General features: G+C 51.7%; 5 protein-coding genes across 5 annotated transcripts; 3 read left to right on the forward strand and 2 right to left on the reverse strand.

The window, feature by feature from the left end:
- Nucleotides 1-1,764: 1,764 nt before the first annotated feature.
- Nucleotides 1,765-3,388, forward strand: PHACADRAFT_261029 (uncharacterized protein). Its single transcript, XM_007398820.1, has 2 exons — nt 1,765-2,564; nt 2,616-3,388. The coding sequence occupies exons 1-2, from the start codon at nt 1,843-1,845 to the stop codon at nt 3,172-3,174; spliced, it is 1,281 nt and encodes a 426-aa protein (XP_007398882.1). The 5' UTR covers nt 1,765-1,842; the 3' UTR covers nt 3,175-3,388.
- Nucleotides 3,389-4,373: 985 nt separating this feature from the next.
- Nucleotides 4,374-5,244, reverse strand: PHACADRAFT_100794 (uncharacterized protein; the record flags this gene model as incomplete). The annotated part of the gene is made up of 4 exons (XM_007398821.1): nt 4,374-4,484; nt 4,528-4,604; nt 4,658-4,897; nt 4,959-5,244. The coding sequence occupies 4 exons, from the start codon at nt 5,242-5,244 to the stop codon at nt 4,374-4,376; spliced, it is 714 nt and encodes a 237-aa protein (XP_007398883.1).
- Nucleotides 5,245-6,575: 1,331 nt separating this feature from the next.
- Nucleotides 6,576-9,794, forward strand: PHACADRAFT_261032 (uncharacterized protein). Its single transcript, XM_007398822.1, has 11 exons — nt 6,576-6,626; nt 6,684-6,834; nt 6,890-8,149; nt 8,221-8,541; nt 8,598-8,705; nt 8,757-8,868; nt 8,944-9,106; nt 9,159-9,267; nt 9,323-9,545; nt 9,609-9,651; nt 9,702-9,794. Exons 2-3 carry the CDS (start codon nt 6,688-6,690, stop codon nt 7,958-7,960), a joined length of 1,218 nt encoding a protein of 405 aa, XP_007398884.1. The 5' UTR covers nt 6,576-6,626; nt 6,684-6,687; the 3' UTR covers nt 7,961-8,149; nt 8,221-8,541; nt 8,598-8,705; nt 8,757-8,868; nt 8,944-9,106; nt 9,159-9,267; nt 9,323-9,545; nt 9,609-9,651; nt 9,702-9,794.
- A 1,392-nt stretch (nt 9,795-11,186) lies between these two features.
- Nucleotides 11,187-12,512, forward strand: PHACADRAFT_261036 (uncharacterized protein). The gene is made up of 5 exons (XM_007398823.1): nt 11,187-11,295; nt 11,352-11,409; nt 11,473-11,494; nt 11,547-12,079; nt 12,136-12,512. The coding sequence occupies exons 1-5, from the start codon at nt 11,274-11,276 to the stop codon at nt 12,416-12,418; spliced, it is 918 nt and encodes a 305-aa protein (XP_007398885.1). The 5' UTR covers nt 11,187-11,273; the 3' UTR covers nt 12,419-12,512.
- Nucleotides 12,513-13,762: 1,250 nt separating this feature from the next.
- On the reverse strand, nt 13,763-15,104 carry PHACADRAFT_149279 (uncharacterized protein). The gene is made up of 6 exons (XM_007398824.1): nt 14,877-15,104; nt 14,754-14,822; nt 14,495-14,673; nt 14,335-14,464; nt 14,175-14,282; nt 13,763-14,118 (listed from the first exon to the last, which is right to left on the reverse strand). The coding sequence occupies exons 1-6, from the start codon at nt 15,045-15,047 to the stop codon at nt 13,816-13,818; spliced, it is 960 nt and encodes a 319-aa protein (XP_007398886.1). The 5' UTR covers nt 15,048-15,104; the 3' UTR covers nt 13,763-13,815.
- Nucleotides 15,105-17,822: the final 2,718 nt, after the last annotated feature.

The following is a 17,822-nucleotide window of genomic DNA, read 5'->3' on the forward strand; positions in this document are numbered from 1 at the left end:
TGGTAACAGCGGCTGACGACATGGATATCAGGCCGCAGCACCGCACCAAAGACTAGTACGTTGACACTCGACCGCTACGGAAAGATTCGAGGACCTATCGATTGACTCTCGGTGTGGTCATTACTATCATAGGTAATCGCAGAAAGTTTTGTATCATGACGCCCAACGACGTGGCGAGCCATTTAATGGTATAGTAGGTAACAGCCATGACGCGAGTCAGGAGCGAAATTTGGTCTGTTTCTTCTGCTGACTCGGAGCGGGAAAAGCCTACAATTTGATTCCAAATCATGAGGCCCTTGGGTGCGTGCTGAAGATAGACGCAGCGGTAGACATACTTTGGAGGCTCACCAATGAGCCATGGCAGGAGGTAGGAGCAAACATGATATGACTTGTCAGATAACAAAAGTGCCTGGCGAGAGGTACGCACAGAGCACGAGGTGAAGCCACATGAGCAAGAGGTTCCACGTCTTATGTTTTCCGGCGGCACAACGCCAACTGTTGAAGTTGCTCCCGGAACTCGGTCTGCACAGATCTTTACTCGCGTATCGCGAAGCGCCACCTACTTATGCCAGCGTTTAGCAGGGCGAAAATGAGCTTGGAACATACTGCTCAGTCATATTCTAAAAGAGCCTTGAACACTTATCGCACGCCGCCGCTCCTCCGCTCTAGTCAGTCAGGCCCATGGATAGGGCACTTCGAGTGGCCCATTTGCGTTATTAATGGAGAAGAGATACCAGAAAAGACCACATCGCCCTGGGCTCGGGGTTGGCAGTGGAAATGGCCAAGTCGCGGGCGGTCAAATCTCGAACGCCACAACGCGCTGGCAGCCCAAGTAAGGCTAAGCGCATCATCGCGGCACGTGAAGGGCGCATCATTAGAACAAGCGCATCAAAATCGCAAAGGGCTCCCGTGGTCTGAGCCTGCTCGAACATTTCCTCTGGCAGCCAAGACTTCAAATTGAAACCTAAAAGCTTTCCATCCGAAGACATGAGATCCACCTAGCCTTAACATGTGCAAATCCCTGCAGCCGTCGTATCTTTGGGCAACTTCGCGCCGACCCTGGTCAATCATGTCAGCTGGTTTCGTGCGTGAGTGCCCACGAGTTAACTGGGGCTTATACCGCCGCAGCATGGAAGAATCTTGGACAGCGAGAGGTGCTTCATTGTTATTCCCTCCTCTTGTGTTTCTGATGCATGATTATTCGGACGCAATTCAACCTCTGAAACGCATCATGTCATTCCCAAGCTGAACTTCGGGCGACGCTCAGATGACCTCCTGCCCTGACTATAAATAAGAAGGATACACAGAATTGCGATTCTTGATACTCTTGAGTATTCTTTTTTTTCGCGATCCAGACCTCCGGACGCATTACATGATCCATTTTTATCTATGTGCTGTCCACAATGCTTTTCGTCGAAAATCAACGATGCACACAGCTTGAGATTACGTTAGTATTCAAGTGAACTATAAGAAAGGCGGAAATGTCTCATCATAGGTCATCTCTATATATGCCGGTATATCCGTAGGCGGTTCCTGTCGCGACCTCCGTCGCCGCATGATCTACTCCATGGCGCGAGCTTCTCCATCGCCTTACTTCTACCCCTCGTCCTGGATAATCTTGGACTATCCTTCACAGCGTTCGCCAGTACGATTCCCGTCGCCGATGCTTCTCCGGGTTTCGCCCGCGGCCCGTCGCAGCCATTACAGTATTCGCGTATGTCATGTGCGCGACTCGACATCAACTGCACCCTGAACGCGTCTCTCGTGATCACATATTCTGTCTAGCTTTAAGCAGCATTGCGATGACGAGGACCGTACGACGTCCGTCTCGTCTTCGTCAGGATGGTCTGCCTACGTCTCGCCCATCTCTTTGCACTCTCCTCACTCCTCGCCACGTCTCATGTGGCCGCCATCAGCACTCGCTCACTCTTCAGCCCGAGTGAGATCTGGCTGGGCTCGTGGTCAGCGATGCCGCAGCTTACAGAGTTCACAAACCTGCCTCCACCTCCGTTCAACCAATCCGGACTCGTGTTCCTCAACAGCACACTCCGTCAGACGTTCAAAATCAGTATCCCCGGTTCCCAGTTCCGCGTGCGTTTCAGCAACGCGTTCGGTGTCACGAACCTGGGCATTACCAACGCGACTGTCGCGTTGCCGGTTGGCGGGGTCGTCGGCGTATCCGCCATCGAACCGTCTACGCTCCATACGCTGACATTCAGCGGTGAGACGGGCTTCTCGTTGCCGAATGGCGCGCAGCTGGTGTCAGACCCAGTGGATTTGGCGGTGGCGGAGAATGGGATAGTCTCTGTGTCGATGTTCCTTGCGGATGGACAGACCACGAACATGATCACGTCGCACCCCGGCAGTCGCACGACCACATACCTCACTTTCGGCGACCAAACGCGCGCCACGAATATCACTGGCGCGGATCTGATGACCGTAGAGCACTGGTACTTCATCAGCGGTCTCGAGGTGCTCACGACGAACAAGGACGTGTCGGCGGTGGCAATTGTCGGTGATAGTCTCACAGACGGTCGTGAAAGCACCGAGAATGGCAACGATCGGTAAGCCTGGCATACTCTCCCTGATTGGACACGTTACTTACTTCATGATAGCTGGCCTGATCAGTTCTATGATCGCCTCCGGGCTCGTCCCAACAACACCATTTCATACCTCAACCAGGCCGCAGGCGGCAACCGCGTACTCAATGACGGCAACGGCCCTAACGCGCTGGGCCGCATCGACCGCGACGTGCTCGCGCAAACGCGTGTCTCGCGCGCCATCATCTTCGAGGGCGTGAACGACATTGGCACCGCGCCGTCGGACCCCACCTCGCAGGCGGAGGTGGTGCGCGACCTCATCGCCGCATTCAAGCAGATCATCACGCGCGTGCACGCGCAGGGCATCCCCATGTTTGGCGCGACCATCACGCCCTTCGGCTCGAACGACCCGTACGACGACGGCGGGAACCGCGAGGCAAGCCGTCTCGCCGTGAACAGCTGGATCCGCACGAGCGGCGCGTTCGATGCGGTGTTCGACTTCGACGCCGCCGTCCGCGACCCCAACAACTTCACCCAGCTGGACCCCAGCATCGACTCCGGTGACCATCTCCATTTGACTCCTGCGGGCTACAAACGACTCGCCGATGTCATTCCTCTAAGCCTTTTCGATTAGATAATGTACTCATTGAGACCGCAAAATAATTGCCCACCTTAGGCGCAGGGTCCACTTTTTCCGGTCGTATACTAGGGACTTTAGCCGTCTGCATACAATTCTGCGTAAGAATTTAACACAGTATCCGAAGCGTTTCTAGGGAGACTTGAAAGTGGTCGGAGGGAAATAAACGTTTCATACCGGTAGCAGAAAATGGCTGGTCGTCCTACACCCTCGGGCACAAAGGATAACGTCTCCAGGAGTGACGGCATCGATATCTGGGATACTTCCTTTCGCGTAATGAAATTTTGAGGTCTCTTCACCCGGGCGACGTGTGGTGGTCATGAGCAATGTCTAGCCATTAGGAGCAGAGGCGTGAAGGATTGTGCGCCGTGTATATGATAAGCCCGACGCCCGGGGGGCGCGGATGTGACAGGCAGTATAATAGCCTCGACTTCAATCTTGGTTCCCGGCGTTTAGTAGCCAAGCAAATCACGATGTCTGTACTTTGTTTTAAGACAAGGGTCACCTCTCGCCTACGCTGTAGTTGTTTCTACTAGCCCAAGCTATGCACTTGTATTTCAGCTTCTGTATCAAAGATAGCTACGAGTAGTTAGAGGACCATGGACGTACCAGTATCTCGACTAATTTGCAATCACCGGTTATCGTTTTCGACTGTATGGCCATAGTATTAATATTCTCTGCTTTGCTCTCGTACTCGTCCCTCACGGCGTTGCGCAGATGCACGAGCCGGACTGGAAAACTCAGGATGCCTACAGCAAGTCCTCGGAGCATGCCGACTCCTCCGCCAGGCTATTGATAACCCCGAAGTCCTGAGACGCAGCGAAGTCGCTATCAGGCAGGGCGTTCGCTATCCAATCTTGAGGACACCTTGCAGTCTCGTAAAAATGATGCAGGCGCAGTGCGTTGAGCACTCAATCAGAGAACAGAGTAATCAGGTACATGTCCCCTCTACTTGCGGAAGGGAGAAGTATGAGCATTGGATGCGATTCCGCTAGAGAGAGCCTTACCAGGAAGATGCCAAGGCATCGGTTTGAATACACATGTTCTTGCCATCAGGAAGCGAAATATGACCGCACTGAAACAACGCACGGGAGTCGCAACTCGATAACTATCCGGCACGTCACAACCGCTAAGTTTAAGTGTACAATATAACATGTTAGCTGCGTCCCATCGGCAACGAGACTTAACGCACTTGATCATCCAAGGAGGTCATCTAAGAAGTCCTCCATGCCTTCTTTCTCGCTCTTGGGCTTTGCAAGCTCATCCGTGGGGAGCGCCGGCGCTTCTATGAAGCTCTTCTCGGCTTTCTCTGTGGGTGTGCATTAGGATGTATGAAGTGTATTATGGCACGAGTGTACCTTTGATGGGTTTCACCGGGGCGCGGAACGAAGGATTCGCTGATTGAGTCTTGAACCGTGACTTCAATTCTTGTTATGCGACATTGGAATCGTCACTGGACCTAATCTTGAGTTCAGCGCACCTCGAGTGGCATCAGCAGCGGCCTTCTCGCGGCTCAGCTCCTCCAGGCTGTTATCCCACTCAATCTGCTGTAGCTTGCCCTTCCTGATATTCGATGCCTTGCTTCGGCTGGCGACCTGTGTAATGCTCGTATCAATGTCGTCGTTGTCTTCAGGCGGCGGTGCAGATGACGGCTGAGGAGATAAACGTTGCTTCTCCAAGAACGCCGAGAGATCGACCTCCGGCTCGACAATAGGTTCGCCTGATCTCGAGGACTTCAGAGTCAACTTAATCTAGATTAACGTACTAAGAATTTTACATACCGTCTGAACCCAGTTCTGGCTCTGACTCTACATACCTATCGGCATTAGTGCTGAGGTGTCTCCTCCCAAACTTCCTCTGCATCTCTTTCTCGTATTCCTTCGCCTCCTCCTCGTCAAGCTCTACTTCTTGTTCGTCTCCGAGTAGCAGTCGCTTCGCGAACTCTGCAGGGCGACCCCTCCCTCGCCCTCGCCCACGAGCACGAAGATATTTGCCAATCCCCCCGCGGGACCTCCCCCTGCCTCTACCGCGGCCAGAAGGTGACACAGACGCCTCCGAAGGATCCATAGTTCGATAGATACAGATGCTGTTCAATACTGAGACCAGTAAGTCGGGATGTTAGTCAACAGCAGATTATAGATCTTGTGCGGCATGAGTGAGGTCCCGCGCCAAATTATGTAAGCATCGGCTGGCCTTCCAAAAGCGGAAGCCTGGGTGACACGACGTCCCCGAAGTGGCGCGTCCGACGCATCAGTTGATGCGTCGCCCTTAACGGCGACTAGCATTGCCAAGTCCGTTCTCCGTCGGCATTCGTGGGACTGACCTCGGACCCCGGAACACAGCAGCGAACGCTTTTCCCTCTCCCGAGTCCTAATGCCATTATACAAGACCGCTCCTCCCGAAACGGCTGCCTTCGCAGTATGTTACGGATGCTGAAACAGCGTGCAGCGCTGGGCCTTCTCAAAATCTTTTCGGCTGTGCCACCCTGCATCAGCATCGCAAGGTTGGGTAGACTTTCTGAACACCGGTCTTACGGAAGAACACTGCCTTATGTGTTCTGGTAGTCTGCGGGTGCGCTCTTCACGCTAGCCTCCCGCACAGATAAGTGCCCCTGCACTTTCTCACTGACGCTGCTCGGAACAACACGCCACATCCGTCTTCCTGAGGCAGACAGAATTCATTGCCAATGCAATGGACGAAGTTATATGGGGCTGCAAGCAGGCAAACAGCTATGATTGCGAGTCTCCCTTTATGGTGTTGAACGCTTGACATCTTCGAGGACGTAGTTTACTGCGCAGGTTTCCTTTCCTCTGCAGCCTATCCGAGATCAAGTCATTGGAGTCTTAAAGCTCACATACGGTGCTCCCACGCTTACATGTGTTTATCATCAAGAAAGAACGAGAAAATGTCGATGGTAGCGACGTCGACCGTGCTGTTCTTACCAACGTGCATCTCACGACAGCCATATGGGATGGTATGGTCATTGGGGTCTGTATATGGACTTACCAGAATTCATTGATGCACTGTTCTATTCTTATTAACTCATCTGTTCTAGGGGTGAGAATTCACGGTTCTGATTTTCCCAGTGCCGTAACAAATTGTCCGACACTGCGCTGAGCCAGGCAGCCTACCGTCTCTCATGCTCGGTTGCACTGGTCGCTTCTGAAGCTTGCCGCGCTTAGAATACCGTTTCGTGAGCGCATTTGCCTCGCCGCAGTATTATGCTGCCGACAGAGAGGCACAGTAAAACAGCCGCCAATGCCTTCTTCATTTATCTTCAGCTCGACGGGATATCTTCACATGCTGTCATCGGAGATGATGCTGATGCATCTCTTAGCCGAGCTGTCACTGTTATATGAGGAGGAGCCAAGCGGTTCGACCCGCTACTCGGAGTCCATCCAGCCCGTAGTATACCCCGCCTGGACAGCCGTCTAGTCATCGCATCGGCACAGGTGAGCAGACCCTCGTCGGATTGAGAGATTTCCGCACGCTTACGTAGCGAGTGGCAGTATGTTGACGTGGACACTCGCATCATTCATCTTGCATGGCGTGTTGCAGCTCGCTCTCGTACCGGAGGTCGTGACCGCGACCTCCATCCTGCCACACTCGAGGAGGGAAAATGCGAAAATTGCACCGAAAGTCTTCCTTATCGACATGGTGAGCTCAAGTAGGCTTATATTGCGCTCCTGACACTTATCAGTTCACTGCTTAGTTCGACGACGAAGGCGACTCGTGGTATGGCATCCCTCAGTTCAACGTTCTAGAGAACAACATCACTATTCCGGGCTTCTCGCCGCTCTTCCCCCAGGCTCACTGTACAGGGGATGGATCGATATGCCAGCTCACTACAGGAGAAGCCGAGATCAACGCTGCCTCGACGATCGCCGCACTAGTCCACTCCCCCGTTTTCGACCTCACGCAAACCTACTTCATGATCGCCGGTATTGCAGGAATCAGCCCTAAGCTCGGCACTCTGGGTAGCGTTACCTTCGCGCGGTTCGGCGTGCAGGTCGCGTTGCAGTTCGAGTTCGATGCCCGCGAGAAGCCCGCCAACTTCTCCACAGGCTATGTCCCGCAAGGTTCCTTTTCGCCGGATGAGTTCCCTCAGGAGCTCTATGGCACGGAGGTCTTCGAAGTGAACGAAAACCTCCGCCAGCTTGCCATCTCGATGGCAAAGACGGGCAAGCTTTTCGACGACGCCCAGTCGCAGCAGTATCGCGCCAACTACGCCAGCAACCCTGCCTTCGCTGCTGGCGCTGCACCTCCGTCCGTCGTAGCCTGCGACACGGCGACTTCCGATGTCTTCTGGACCGGCGACCTGCTTGCCTCAGCCTTCGAAAACACCACGAAGCTCTTCACGAATGGGACGGCGACGTACTGTACTACGCAGCAAGAGGACAATGGGACGCTCGAAGCGCTCATGCGTGGTGCCATCACAGGGCTCGTCGACTTTTCCCGCATCATCATTATGCGCACTGCCTCCGACTTCGACAGGCCGTTCGACGGAGAGAGTGCGGCCACGAACCTCTTCCTCATGTCGCCTGGTTTTGACATCTCGATTCAAAACATCCCCGCCGCAGGCGTCCCCATCGTGACAGGTATCGTCTCCAAGTGGGAGTCGACGTTTGAGAAGGGCATCAAGCCGAACAACTACATTGGCGATATCTTTGGGTCGTTGGGCGGTACCCCGGACTTTGGGCCCGGTAACATTTTTGGCGGGAAGGCTCCTACAAAACGCTCCTTACATCGCCGAGGTGTTCGCTCAATGATTCGTAGCATTTGAGCTATCGCTGTACTCCCGCCTTCTATCGCCCTACGAATCTAGTCGGACTGTCACAACTTGTTTTGTCGTTACTATCGTTCGGACTGATTCGTACCCAGACATTTGATGGAGGGGGATGTTGTGTACTACTCTTTGAAGTTTCGTCGCTACTTCTTGGTTAGGCTGGTTGCTGGTACACTATATTACACCCTACGCAACAATTTTACAGTACACTTAGTGCTTAGCAAGCCAACCAATAAATATGCGACTGAATTTCTCACGAGAAGCACAACCACAAAGCCTCAAACATCGTAGGACAGGGACCGCTGAGCTCCGAGGATTTTCGTACTCTTGTTCTCGGTATTCGTCTCTTGCGAACTCCCTGAGTTCATCACTCGCGCCATCTCGTGAAGATTGATGGCGGTCGCTGATACAGGTTTGAGCTCCGTCACGGTGGGAGCGGTGGAAGCATATGTCGCTTGACTGGCTCCCTGCGCGGACTTGAAGACCAGGACGCTGTTTGACGAGCCTGTTTCATTGATCGAGTTGAGAACGGAATATTTAGAGTTGACGAGGATGACGACCACAGTCGGATATATGCCCTATGGCCAAAATGTGTTCATGTGGCGAGCGCCAGGGTGAGTGGGGTGAAACGCACCACAATGAGACTGGTGATGTACTGGTAGACGGTAAAAGCGAATGTAAGCCCTTCGTTCCGGTTGATGCTAGCGTTGACCGAGTCAAGGCTCATGATCACTTGTACCAGCTGCCAGTGACATCAGCTAGGTCAATGATATATAGTAGGTAAAATGCTCACGAAAAATAGCATGTAGAGAACGCCCGACTCAATGAGGATGAACATAACTCCCTGCGTTCGTGTCTGCGGCGACGACTTGCCAAAGGCACCCATGTGCGTACGCTTGTATATCCTGTCAAGAGATGCGCAACAGGATGAGCCTCCCTTCATCACTGTCTGCTAGAGGGGAAGGGGAATGCCGACTTACCAAGTCTTGTACGCAATAAGTATAGTCGCGACGGCGGTTGTTGCCAGTGTCATAGAGTAAGACGCAGTTTGAATGTTGCGACAGAAAGCCGGGTGCTGATAGGTGCCTAACTGAATGTCGGCTCCCAGCCGAGCGGCGCAAAAGGTCAGCATGATTGAAGTAGCTAAATAAGTGGACTGAGTGGGACAGCCGGCCAGGAAATCCATGAAACGCACAGAGTGATCCTGCAAGGACGGCGAGAGGAATGAGTAGGACAAATCTCTCTTGGCGGTCCGACCAGAACGCGTAGACACGCCAGATAATGATTCCGTCGCCGATAATAGTCTGGAGCATGGTAGAAGTCATGTGGTGGACCTTTGTGGAGCGATCAGGATCGTACCATATAAGCATAAAGCACATCTTCTACGGACGAGAGACGAAGGATGTTGGATATGGCCGCGGAATAAATGTCGTCGAGCGAATCGGTGGAAGTTGAAAGGAGCGTCATCTTGATCTCTGTAATGACATTGTGTATATCTATCATCCAGAGGGCGAGTGCAAAGCTATACATGATAAAGACCGCCAAGCTTGTCAAGAGAGACACCCTGGTACGGCCATTCCTCCTATGAATATGTCATATCTCAACGATTGCGTCAAAAAAAAGTAGAGACAACGGAGGAGCTTACAGAAGATGCTGGCCTGTCTTGAAGACAAGCACAGAGTATATGGCTACAATATTCAGTTCAGCAATTACCGGAGTGTCACGGGGAAGAGCATGCCTATAGTGAACGTTTCGACCGTCACGGAAACGAATGACTGGATTAAATCATGGCCAATACTTTGCCATACGGCTGCATCGTCGCTAGAAGACATGATCTACTGCGAGGTTGGGGAGGAGAGGTCTGGCCACGTTATGTTCGGCATGAAGTCAGTTCATATAGGCTACGTCGCATTAGGTCTAAGGCGCCCCGGACTGTACGCCACCAGGGAGCGGCACAGTGTGAACCATCATTCAGAGTAGAGCTACGTGCGAGCAACTCATCAGCTACCATGACTGCCGAAACAATCCAAACTTTAGAGAGCATGGCCGGGTGAATGAATCTCTGGGAGTTTGTTATCGCAGGACAGGATTATCACCGAAACCCCCAGTGGTGCCTTGAAGATGAGGGATTGATCAGGTACAGCTCTGGTTCTCATGTCAGGTTCGCGTATTGGATAAATCGTAGCGGTCAGTAGGAGGAGCTCAGTCGCACCACAATTCTCTTATAGCTGCTAAGTACGCACGTTGACCATCGTATGGATCAAGTGCATTCGTTATATTAAGGCTTCATACAAGCCTAGCTTTAGACCACGTCAAATAGTACCATGGTCTACGAGACATAGACTCACCATCATGTCAACAAAACGGCTCGCCGCATATGGCCACCCGGCTTGCGGCATTGGCAGACTAGATTCTGAGTGCCGCCGGTCTTCCCCACGGTAGCCGTGACCGCGAACGGACGGACGGCGGATAGAAGAGATGGGAGTCCAGGGAAGATGGATTACCATAGAGTATTTCACAGCCTCATCCATGAATGCTGACAGGCAGGCACGTTCGCTACAGCTTCCGACGGGCGTATCAGCGGCGCAGGGGCGGCGAACAATCTGCGTTCAAGCAGTTTCGTTTGGGACTGGATTTGTTCGTGTTTCTGCCTGCAAGCTCTGATATCACTTTATTGAGATGCAGCGGCTCGGCCCGGCGGACCCCAAGATGTACACGAATGTCAGACTGAAGCTGTGTGAGGTACGGGATAGCGATTCGCTTCGTTCAATAAGAGATGTTCAGCTGATGGTCGCACCTGTGGACCTCTGGCCCAGATAGGGTCTCGGGCGAACACGCGAAGCAGACGAGGCCTGACTGCATCCGCTCTGCGACGATGGTGCCTATGAGCAGTCCCTGTCTGTGGGGCAAGTATGTGACAGCGGAGCGCAAACGAGCCACAGGGCATCACCGGCGACTGAATGAGCTGTGCCACCAGGCATCTATTCCTTGTTCGACAGTTCCGACCCGTGTCGCTCTGCGATACCCTATTAGTCAAGTGTGTACGCTAAGGGATGTACAGCATGAGGCAGCGGGATGATACGTTACGTTCTGTGCGATAACGATGCCGACGGGACTCCGGAAACGATCACTATCTTTCAAAATCCACTGATCGTGATGGAGCTAAAGGCGATAATCGGTCGCAACAGGAAGGATGGACGAGTTAAGAGTCCGGCACCATTATCGCAGACATTACTTGAGCGAAGCGGGATCGTTTGTGAGTTGACTAGTGGCGTCCGTCCATACTGAGGCTCGTCTCTAGTCTTTTGACATGACCCAAGCGTCGGAGAATGGTATGTGACTTGCACTGTAGAGACTATCTGAATCGCTGACCGAGGATACGTGACAGTTGTCATCGGCGTCATCGGAGGTAGCGGCCTGTATCACCTCGATAATTTGACATTCGTGTAAGTGTTGCACTCCAAGCTGGCTCATCAAACAGAAAATCTGAACAAATCACTGCCCGCCAGCAAATATGTCAACCCCGATACAGTGAGCGTTGGTTTCACTTCGTGTCTGCTCACACTTAATCCAAACAACATAGCCCTGGGGTTACCCATCTTCCCCAATCACAATATGTTCCTTGCCATCTGGAACCAGTGTAGCTTTCCTAGCGCGACACGGCCCCGGTCATACGATAACTCCTTCCTCTGTTCCGTCGCGCGCAAACATCGCGGCACTCAAATCCCTCGGCGTCCGCGTCATCCTCGCGTTCAGCGCCGTAGGGTCTCTTCGCGAGGAGATACCCCCGGGAACGTTCTGTCTTCCTACACAGGTCATAGATCGCACGAAGGGTGTACGCCCCACAACATTTTTTGATGGATCGGTGGTAGCGCATGCCTCGTTTGGCGACCCGTTCAGCATGAAGCTTGTGCGCTGGCTCGAGGGGGAGGTGGGAAAGGCACTCGCTAGCGACTCTCGTGGAGTCAAGCTTGCTGTCGACAAGTGCATCGTCTGCATGGAGGGACCTCAGTTCTCTACACGGGCAGAGAGCTTGATGTATAGGCAGTGGGGAGGGGACCTGATCAACATGAGTGTGCTGCCCGAGGCCAAGCTTGCGCGAGAGGCAGAGATAAGGTCAGCCGTGAAAATGCTCAAAACGTTATGCATACTCACAAGAATGAACTGCATAGCTACGCTCTCATCGCTACCGCCACCGACTACGATGCATGGCGACCCCACACGGAGTCGGTCACGGTCAGTGAGGTCTTTAAAACCCTTCAGGCAAACGCAGAGACGTCGCGCCACGTGGCTGCTAAAGTATTGGAAGGTTTGAATGCTTTGGCAGTGCAAGGCGATATACTCAGCACGGAGAAGGGATCCATGCAATACTCCATTATGCCGCGTTCGGAGCGTCAGCAGGGAGAAGATGTCGCTAAACTGCGCTTCATCCTCCCTGAGTACTTCCCGGAATAGTGACAGGCGTGATAATAGTATACCATAGATAAAGATGCAAAGTATAAGCATGTATACACTGCCTGGATATTTCAGTGCACGGGTACCAGCTCGCAGCGTTTGCCTTGGAGCGAAACGGGATGGAAATTTGAGATTTGGGCCATGTCTTCTCTGCCTTGGCAGTGTTAGCAACGTCATATTGCCACGATAGGGACTTACGGGCGACAATCCCCTGCGGCATACGCATGAACGTTAACTAAGCTGTGGTAGTGCCTCAAGAATATTAATGGGCAGCCGTTAGGCGCCTGGACAGCGAAAGCTCTAACGTAAGCAGAATCGCGTTTGCTGAGAGCTCGGACGGTTTAGCCATCGCCAAACTTCTTGCAAAAAACAAGGTATCACGGACGAGACGTACATTGAGTCACCGTTAGCACCAATGCTCGACGTAACCCTCGGACACGTGCATTGTTCTCCTTATAAATTTCCTTTTAGTTTCTTCTCGATTTGCGACGCAGTATTAATGTCAAGTTTTCCGAATATCTTGTCCGAAATAGCATTAAAGTCTAATTCTCAGCGGAGGAGATAATGGCCCAGATAAGCCTCAAGAATGGCAAGATTGCAAAGTTTATGATTCATAAGGATCCAAGAATCCGCACTTCCTGAAGCAGCTCGCTTTGGCCGCAGCACCGCACGAATAAGATTTTCCGCACACCTCTAGGCAACCATAAATTATTTATATACAAGCCTGTCAAGTGAGTGTCGGCAATCTCGGGCCCTCACAGCTCTAGCGACTACAAGGAATTATTCTCCATTTGTAAGACGGCAACGCACTGTTCAAACCGCTTCACAGAGACTCTCCTCAAGAACTCTGTGCGACTTGAAATTCTCCCCATTATCGTGTGTCCTCACAACCGTAAATTTAAATTTATCCGGGCTCTTTCGCCCCTTCAGGGCGTGACAGTCGTGTGCGTTGACTCAAGATGCATCTTCAAATTAAGTTTCAGGAAGCGAAAGAACAGAATCACGCCACGCACCTAAGATCCGAGTGAAGAACGGTGAGAAAAGCGAAAGCGCAAATCGCCAAGTTTGGGCTTTTGCTCAAAGGTGCTGTTTTCATCTCGCATCTCGTGATTGCGGCGTGCACGGCTGAGTGGTGGCGGGGAATCGAGAGTTTCCACGGTCCATTTCGAGCGGCGGGAGGTCAGGAACCCAGCATTCGAGCCTCACCGAGACCTCGCGGATCAAATCAAGTAGTATGGTCAATAAATACTCCGCGACATGCTCGGTGCCAAGGGGGACTAGTGCTCTAATGAGTATATTATTTCTCATGGTGAAGCCCAGCTCAGTCGATCCTACTTCTGCTCGAAATTCTGTGAGGTGGGCGCACAAAGATTATCAATCGTCTTGAGAGTTACAACCTAGCTCCGGTACACAACAGACCGCCGAACTTGAACCCCAAGGCTATTTTCCTCCTTCGCACCGAAATTTCTACTCTCTGTAGACTTAGCGTGTGCCATCTCAAACAGGTCTGCATCCCGGCCTTGGAGGAGCATAGAACTGTGGGTGATTGCTTCCTCAGTGCTGTCGAGATACATTGCACTGCCTTCGGTGGCCGTTCGGCCACGTCCAAACACGACAGCGGTGTCAGATGTTTCTGCCTGAGAGGAGAGGATGGAATGCTTGGAATAGACGAGTATAACCACGATTGTCGGATAGATTCCCTGCAAGAGCATCTCAAATCGTGTGGGGCAAGTTTGAAGAGATGCGGGGAACCTACCACAATGAGGCTGTTGGTATACTGCTGGATTGTCAAGGCGAAAGTCAGGCCCGCGTTCTGTTCTATCTTGGCATTCACTGAGCTGATACTTATGATGACCTGCACCGCCTACAGCCACGGTTTATACAGCAGACACGGTCATCGTGGAAAGAGCACTCACGAAGAATAGCATATATAGGAGGCCTGACTCAATAAGCATGACCATGACTCTCAGAGTGCGAGTCCTTGGACCGGAGTTTCTGAAGACGGAGAAGTACGTCCGGGTGTACTGCCTGTTCGATGTGTCAGAACTGCCCTGCGTGCATTAAAAAAAGCAGAACTACCAGGCCTTGAGCGCGATTAAAATTGTCGCAATCGCCGTAGTCGCCAGCGTCATAGAGTAAGACGTAGTCTGAATGTTGCGGCAAAAGGCTGGATGTTGATACGTGCCCAGCTTGATGTCCGCCCCAAGACGAGCGGCGCAGTAGGTAAGCATAGCCGATGACGCTGTTCCAAGATGCTAAGAATGGATATGCATATACCGGAGCAGCACGGCTTACAAGCAGACCCCAAAAGAAAAGCCAGTGGGAGGAATAGGACAAGTCTCTCTCTCCCATTGGACCAGAAAGCGTGGACGCGCCAGATAATAATAATGTCACCAATAATGGTCTAGTGAGACTCTTAAGATGTCAGGATAGGTCCTTTTGGAAACTGCGTACATACCATATAAGAGTAGAGGAGGTCTTCAATGGAAGCCAGGCGCAGGATAGAAGAGGTAGCAGAGGAGTAATCATCTGAGAGAGTGGCGTCAGATGTCGCAAGGAGCGTCATCTTCACTTCGATAACGAGATTTTGAAGGTCGATGATCCAGAGTACGACGGCCATCCCAAACATTGCGCAGACGGCAGTGTATGTGTACGAGGAGGCCTTCGTGCGGGTTTTGTATCTGCGACGATAAGAGGTCAGGCAGTGGTAGGCATGAAAAAAAAAGCCAGGAAAACGAACAGCAGGATACGAGTGGTCATAAGAAAAAGTACAGAGTATATAGCTGCGCAAACAACTTTAGCTGATTTCTTGGAATCGGGCAAGAAATGGGCCATGCCTATGACAAAAGTCTCGACCGTGACAGCGACAAAGGTTCGGATTAAATCATAGCCAATTGTCTGGAACACTGCGACATTGTCGGAAGGCGGCATTTTGGATACTGAGCTTGGCAGGATGGGGGTGACTTCGCTGGAGTTCTGCTTGTCTGTCTGTCGTCATATAACGTGCATACTGGTTGACAGAACAGTTGCATCTGTAAACTCGAGATCTAAGGTCTGGGAAACATAAATCGTGGATATATCTCGATGTTACGATTATCTGGCATCGATTACCACGGGATGCCGTATCTCAATGAAAATATGTCAAAAACGAACGTCGCCTTATTTTGCAGCGTTGAAAGTCAACCTTCTGCCTGGTAGTCAATTAAGCCCTGGAGTCTTCGTCACCTGCGATTGTTTCAACTACCATCGTCGGAGAGGTGAGTCTACGAGTCATACTGGTAAGTTTCACTCCATATAGACTCTTGTAGGGGCTCTCGTGCATTGTGCGGCGCGATATTATATGGTGATGTCGGGTTCAGGGGTGAGCCTTGTAAATGAATATACGGTAACCAAAAGCTTGCCGATATGCATCGCGGCGCCGCGACCACTCTGTTCCCAATGCTGTGGAAGTGACCGTCAAGAGCTACCGACCTATAAGCTTCTCGGAGTGGCTCGATCTTGACGCTCCCTCCAAATAGACTGATTTAAGAAGCATATTCAGTGTCTGCACTTGTAATCGTGACAGACTGTTGCTGGGCGACCGTGTAAATATGATGCACAAGTGACAAGATGGTTACTAAATCTGTTCAACGCTTGACAACGGCGGTGTCCGTTAAGGGGTCGCGCCCAGATACACCAGGCAACTAACCTTCCTATCCTTAATTACGGCAACCTCTTCATGATGCAGAGGTCAGCATTTTGATTTCATGGGCATGCTGGAAGTCTAACTTTAGGCTTCGAGAGTTCCTGGCACTTCGGAAGGCGGTAGGTGACGTTCTCAAGCAACGACCGCTGAAGAACATGCAAGTCGCACTCTGTGAAAACCCGAGAAAATTTTGAAGGAACTCTACAATATCAGCACAGCGTGAATCTGTGCGATCTAGGGTCATGTCACCAGTGCCAGGGCATTAGCAATATTAATGTACGACGTACAGCAATCGTATCAGAAGATGATGCCTAGGGTGGATGCTATGCGATTAATGACCAGAGATACTATACAGCAGCCGTAACTTGTACTCCAGCTGTCAGTTGGAGGACTGTGTCAGAAAAGCTATCCCGAGTACTGTGAAACGACGTTGATCAAACGACCTCACAAATCCTGCTGATGTAAGCAAATCAGCACTTATTCTTAGCCTGGGATTCTTAGCCTGACCCTTGGTGTTCGCCGTACTACGAGTATTTATAGCAGCGTAGCAGACAGCATTCGCGAGAACGGTGTTACGCCTCTTTCAACATTTACAGGCTTTGTTACATAGTAGACTGCGCTCGTCTTCTGGTTATGTGGCAGCGACTCTCGGGGAGCCTGAGGACTGAGGACTGAATAAATAGTCACAATCGGTACACGTAAGTCTGGCCTTCAATATTTCAACATCCATTGAATACCAACAGGACGCGAGATCCTGCTTTTCTGCAGGTATCTCTGTGAAGCTGTTCCTGCGTTGCTGCACCTTGCAACACTATCTCCTCAGCGGCGGCTATGACGTCATAGGGAAACGACGCTGCTCCGCTTGCGCTCGTCCCGGACAGCATCATACATCCTCTCCAGCTTTCTCTACCGGTGCAATTTCTACCTACTTCTCTTCCCTACACTGCACGAAACGGGAAGTTACGCCGCGGTGTAACCTGAGCGTAACGTCTGGATTACGCCCGGGTTCTTCCAAGATCACGCCCGGATTATGACGTAGGCGAATCTTGTGGTAACCGCACAATTATGAAAGGATTACGACCGGATTTCGACAGGATTTCGCCCAGGTTCTGCCCGAGCGTAATGTCTGTCACCGAGGGAGGTTATCTTCCCAGTGCGTCATTACATAATCATAAATATTCCATATATAGCAACATTAAGTGTCCCCATCCTCCTCGCTTGCTTTCCCGTTTATCCCACTATTCCACCTGTAAATATTCTTGAAATCGAATAGATTGTTCACCCAAGTGTACAGAATTGTGTCCCCAAAAATCAGAACCAGAACCCCATGACATAACAAGTTGTAGTCAGTGCCACAAAAGTGTCCTCCGCATACCGCCTCCAACCCGCCAACGGCGCATCTTGTTTCCCACATCCACCAGACCACAATCCCCGCGCTTATTAGCTATGGAAGATCCCCCGCCACCTCCTCCGCCGTCGTCGTCTGGCTCCCTGAACCTTCAGCAGTTGAAGACGTGTGTTAACAGGATTGAAGAGCTGACCGAGCAAATGAAGACGTACGAACAGGAACAGGCTCTCGCCAAGCGACGCGCTGCACTCCTAAAGCTGCAATGCAATGGATATGAGCAGGAAATCAAGAACCTGAGGGCACGAATTGCCTACCTTGAGGACCTTCTGGAAGTTGCTCCTCTCCAGCCAACCCCACCGGTCGCAAACCAG

The sequence above is a fragment of the Phanerochaete carnosa genome (assembly GCF_000300595.1).
Source record: "Phanerochaete carnosa HHB-10118-sp unplaced genomic scaffold PHACAscaffold_8, whole genome shotgun sequence".
Taxonomy (NCBI): Eukaryota; Fungi; Basidiomycota; class Agaricomycetes; order Polyporales; family Phanerochaetaceae; genus Phanerochaete; species Phanerochaete carnosa.

Bases quoted from the DNA above. Each gene is read 5' to 3' on its own strand.
- PHACADRAFT_261029 (XM_007398820.1), top strand. From the start codon at position 1,843: ATGGTCTGCCTACGTCTCGCCCATCTCTTTGCACTCTCCTCACTCCTC. The intron at 2,565-2,615 runs GTAAGCCTGGCA...ACTTCATGATAG, and splicing joins ACCGAGAATGGCAACGATCG to CTGGCCTGATCAGTTCTATG.
- PHACADRAFT_261032 (XM_007398822.1), top strand. From the start codon at position 6,688: ATGTTGACGTGGACACTCGCATCATTCATCTTGCATGGCGTGTTGCAG. The intron at 6,835-6,889 runs GTGAGCTCAAGT...TTCACTGCTTAG, and splicing joins AAGTCTTCCTTATCGACATG to TTCGACGACGAAGGCGACTC.
- PHACADRAFT_261036 (XM_007398823.1), top strand. From the start codon at position 11,274: ATGACCCAAGCGTCGGAGAATG. The intron at 11,495-11,546 runs GTGAGCGTTGGT...CAAACAACATAG, and splicing joins AATATGTCAACCCCGATACA to CCCTGGGGTTACCCATCTTC. The intron at 12,080-12,135 runs GTCAGCCGTGAA...TGAACTGCATAG, and splicing joins GCGCGAGAGGCAGAGATAAG to CTACGCTCTCATCGCTACCG.
- PHACADRAFT_149279 (XM_007398824.1), bottom strand. From the start codon at position 15,047: ATGTTTGGGATGGCCGTCGTACTCTGGATCATCGACCTTCAAAATCTC. The intron at 14,823-14,876 runs GTATGTACGCAG...GAGTCTCACTAG, and splicing joins ACCTCCTCTACTCTTATATG to ACCATTATTGGTGACATTAT. The intron at 14,283-14,334 runs GTGAGTGCTCTT...CCGTGGCTGTAG, and splicing joins TCCTATATATGCTATTCTTC to GCGGTGCAGGTCATCATAAG.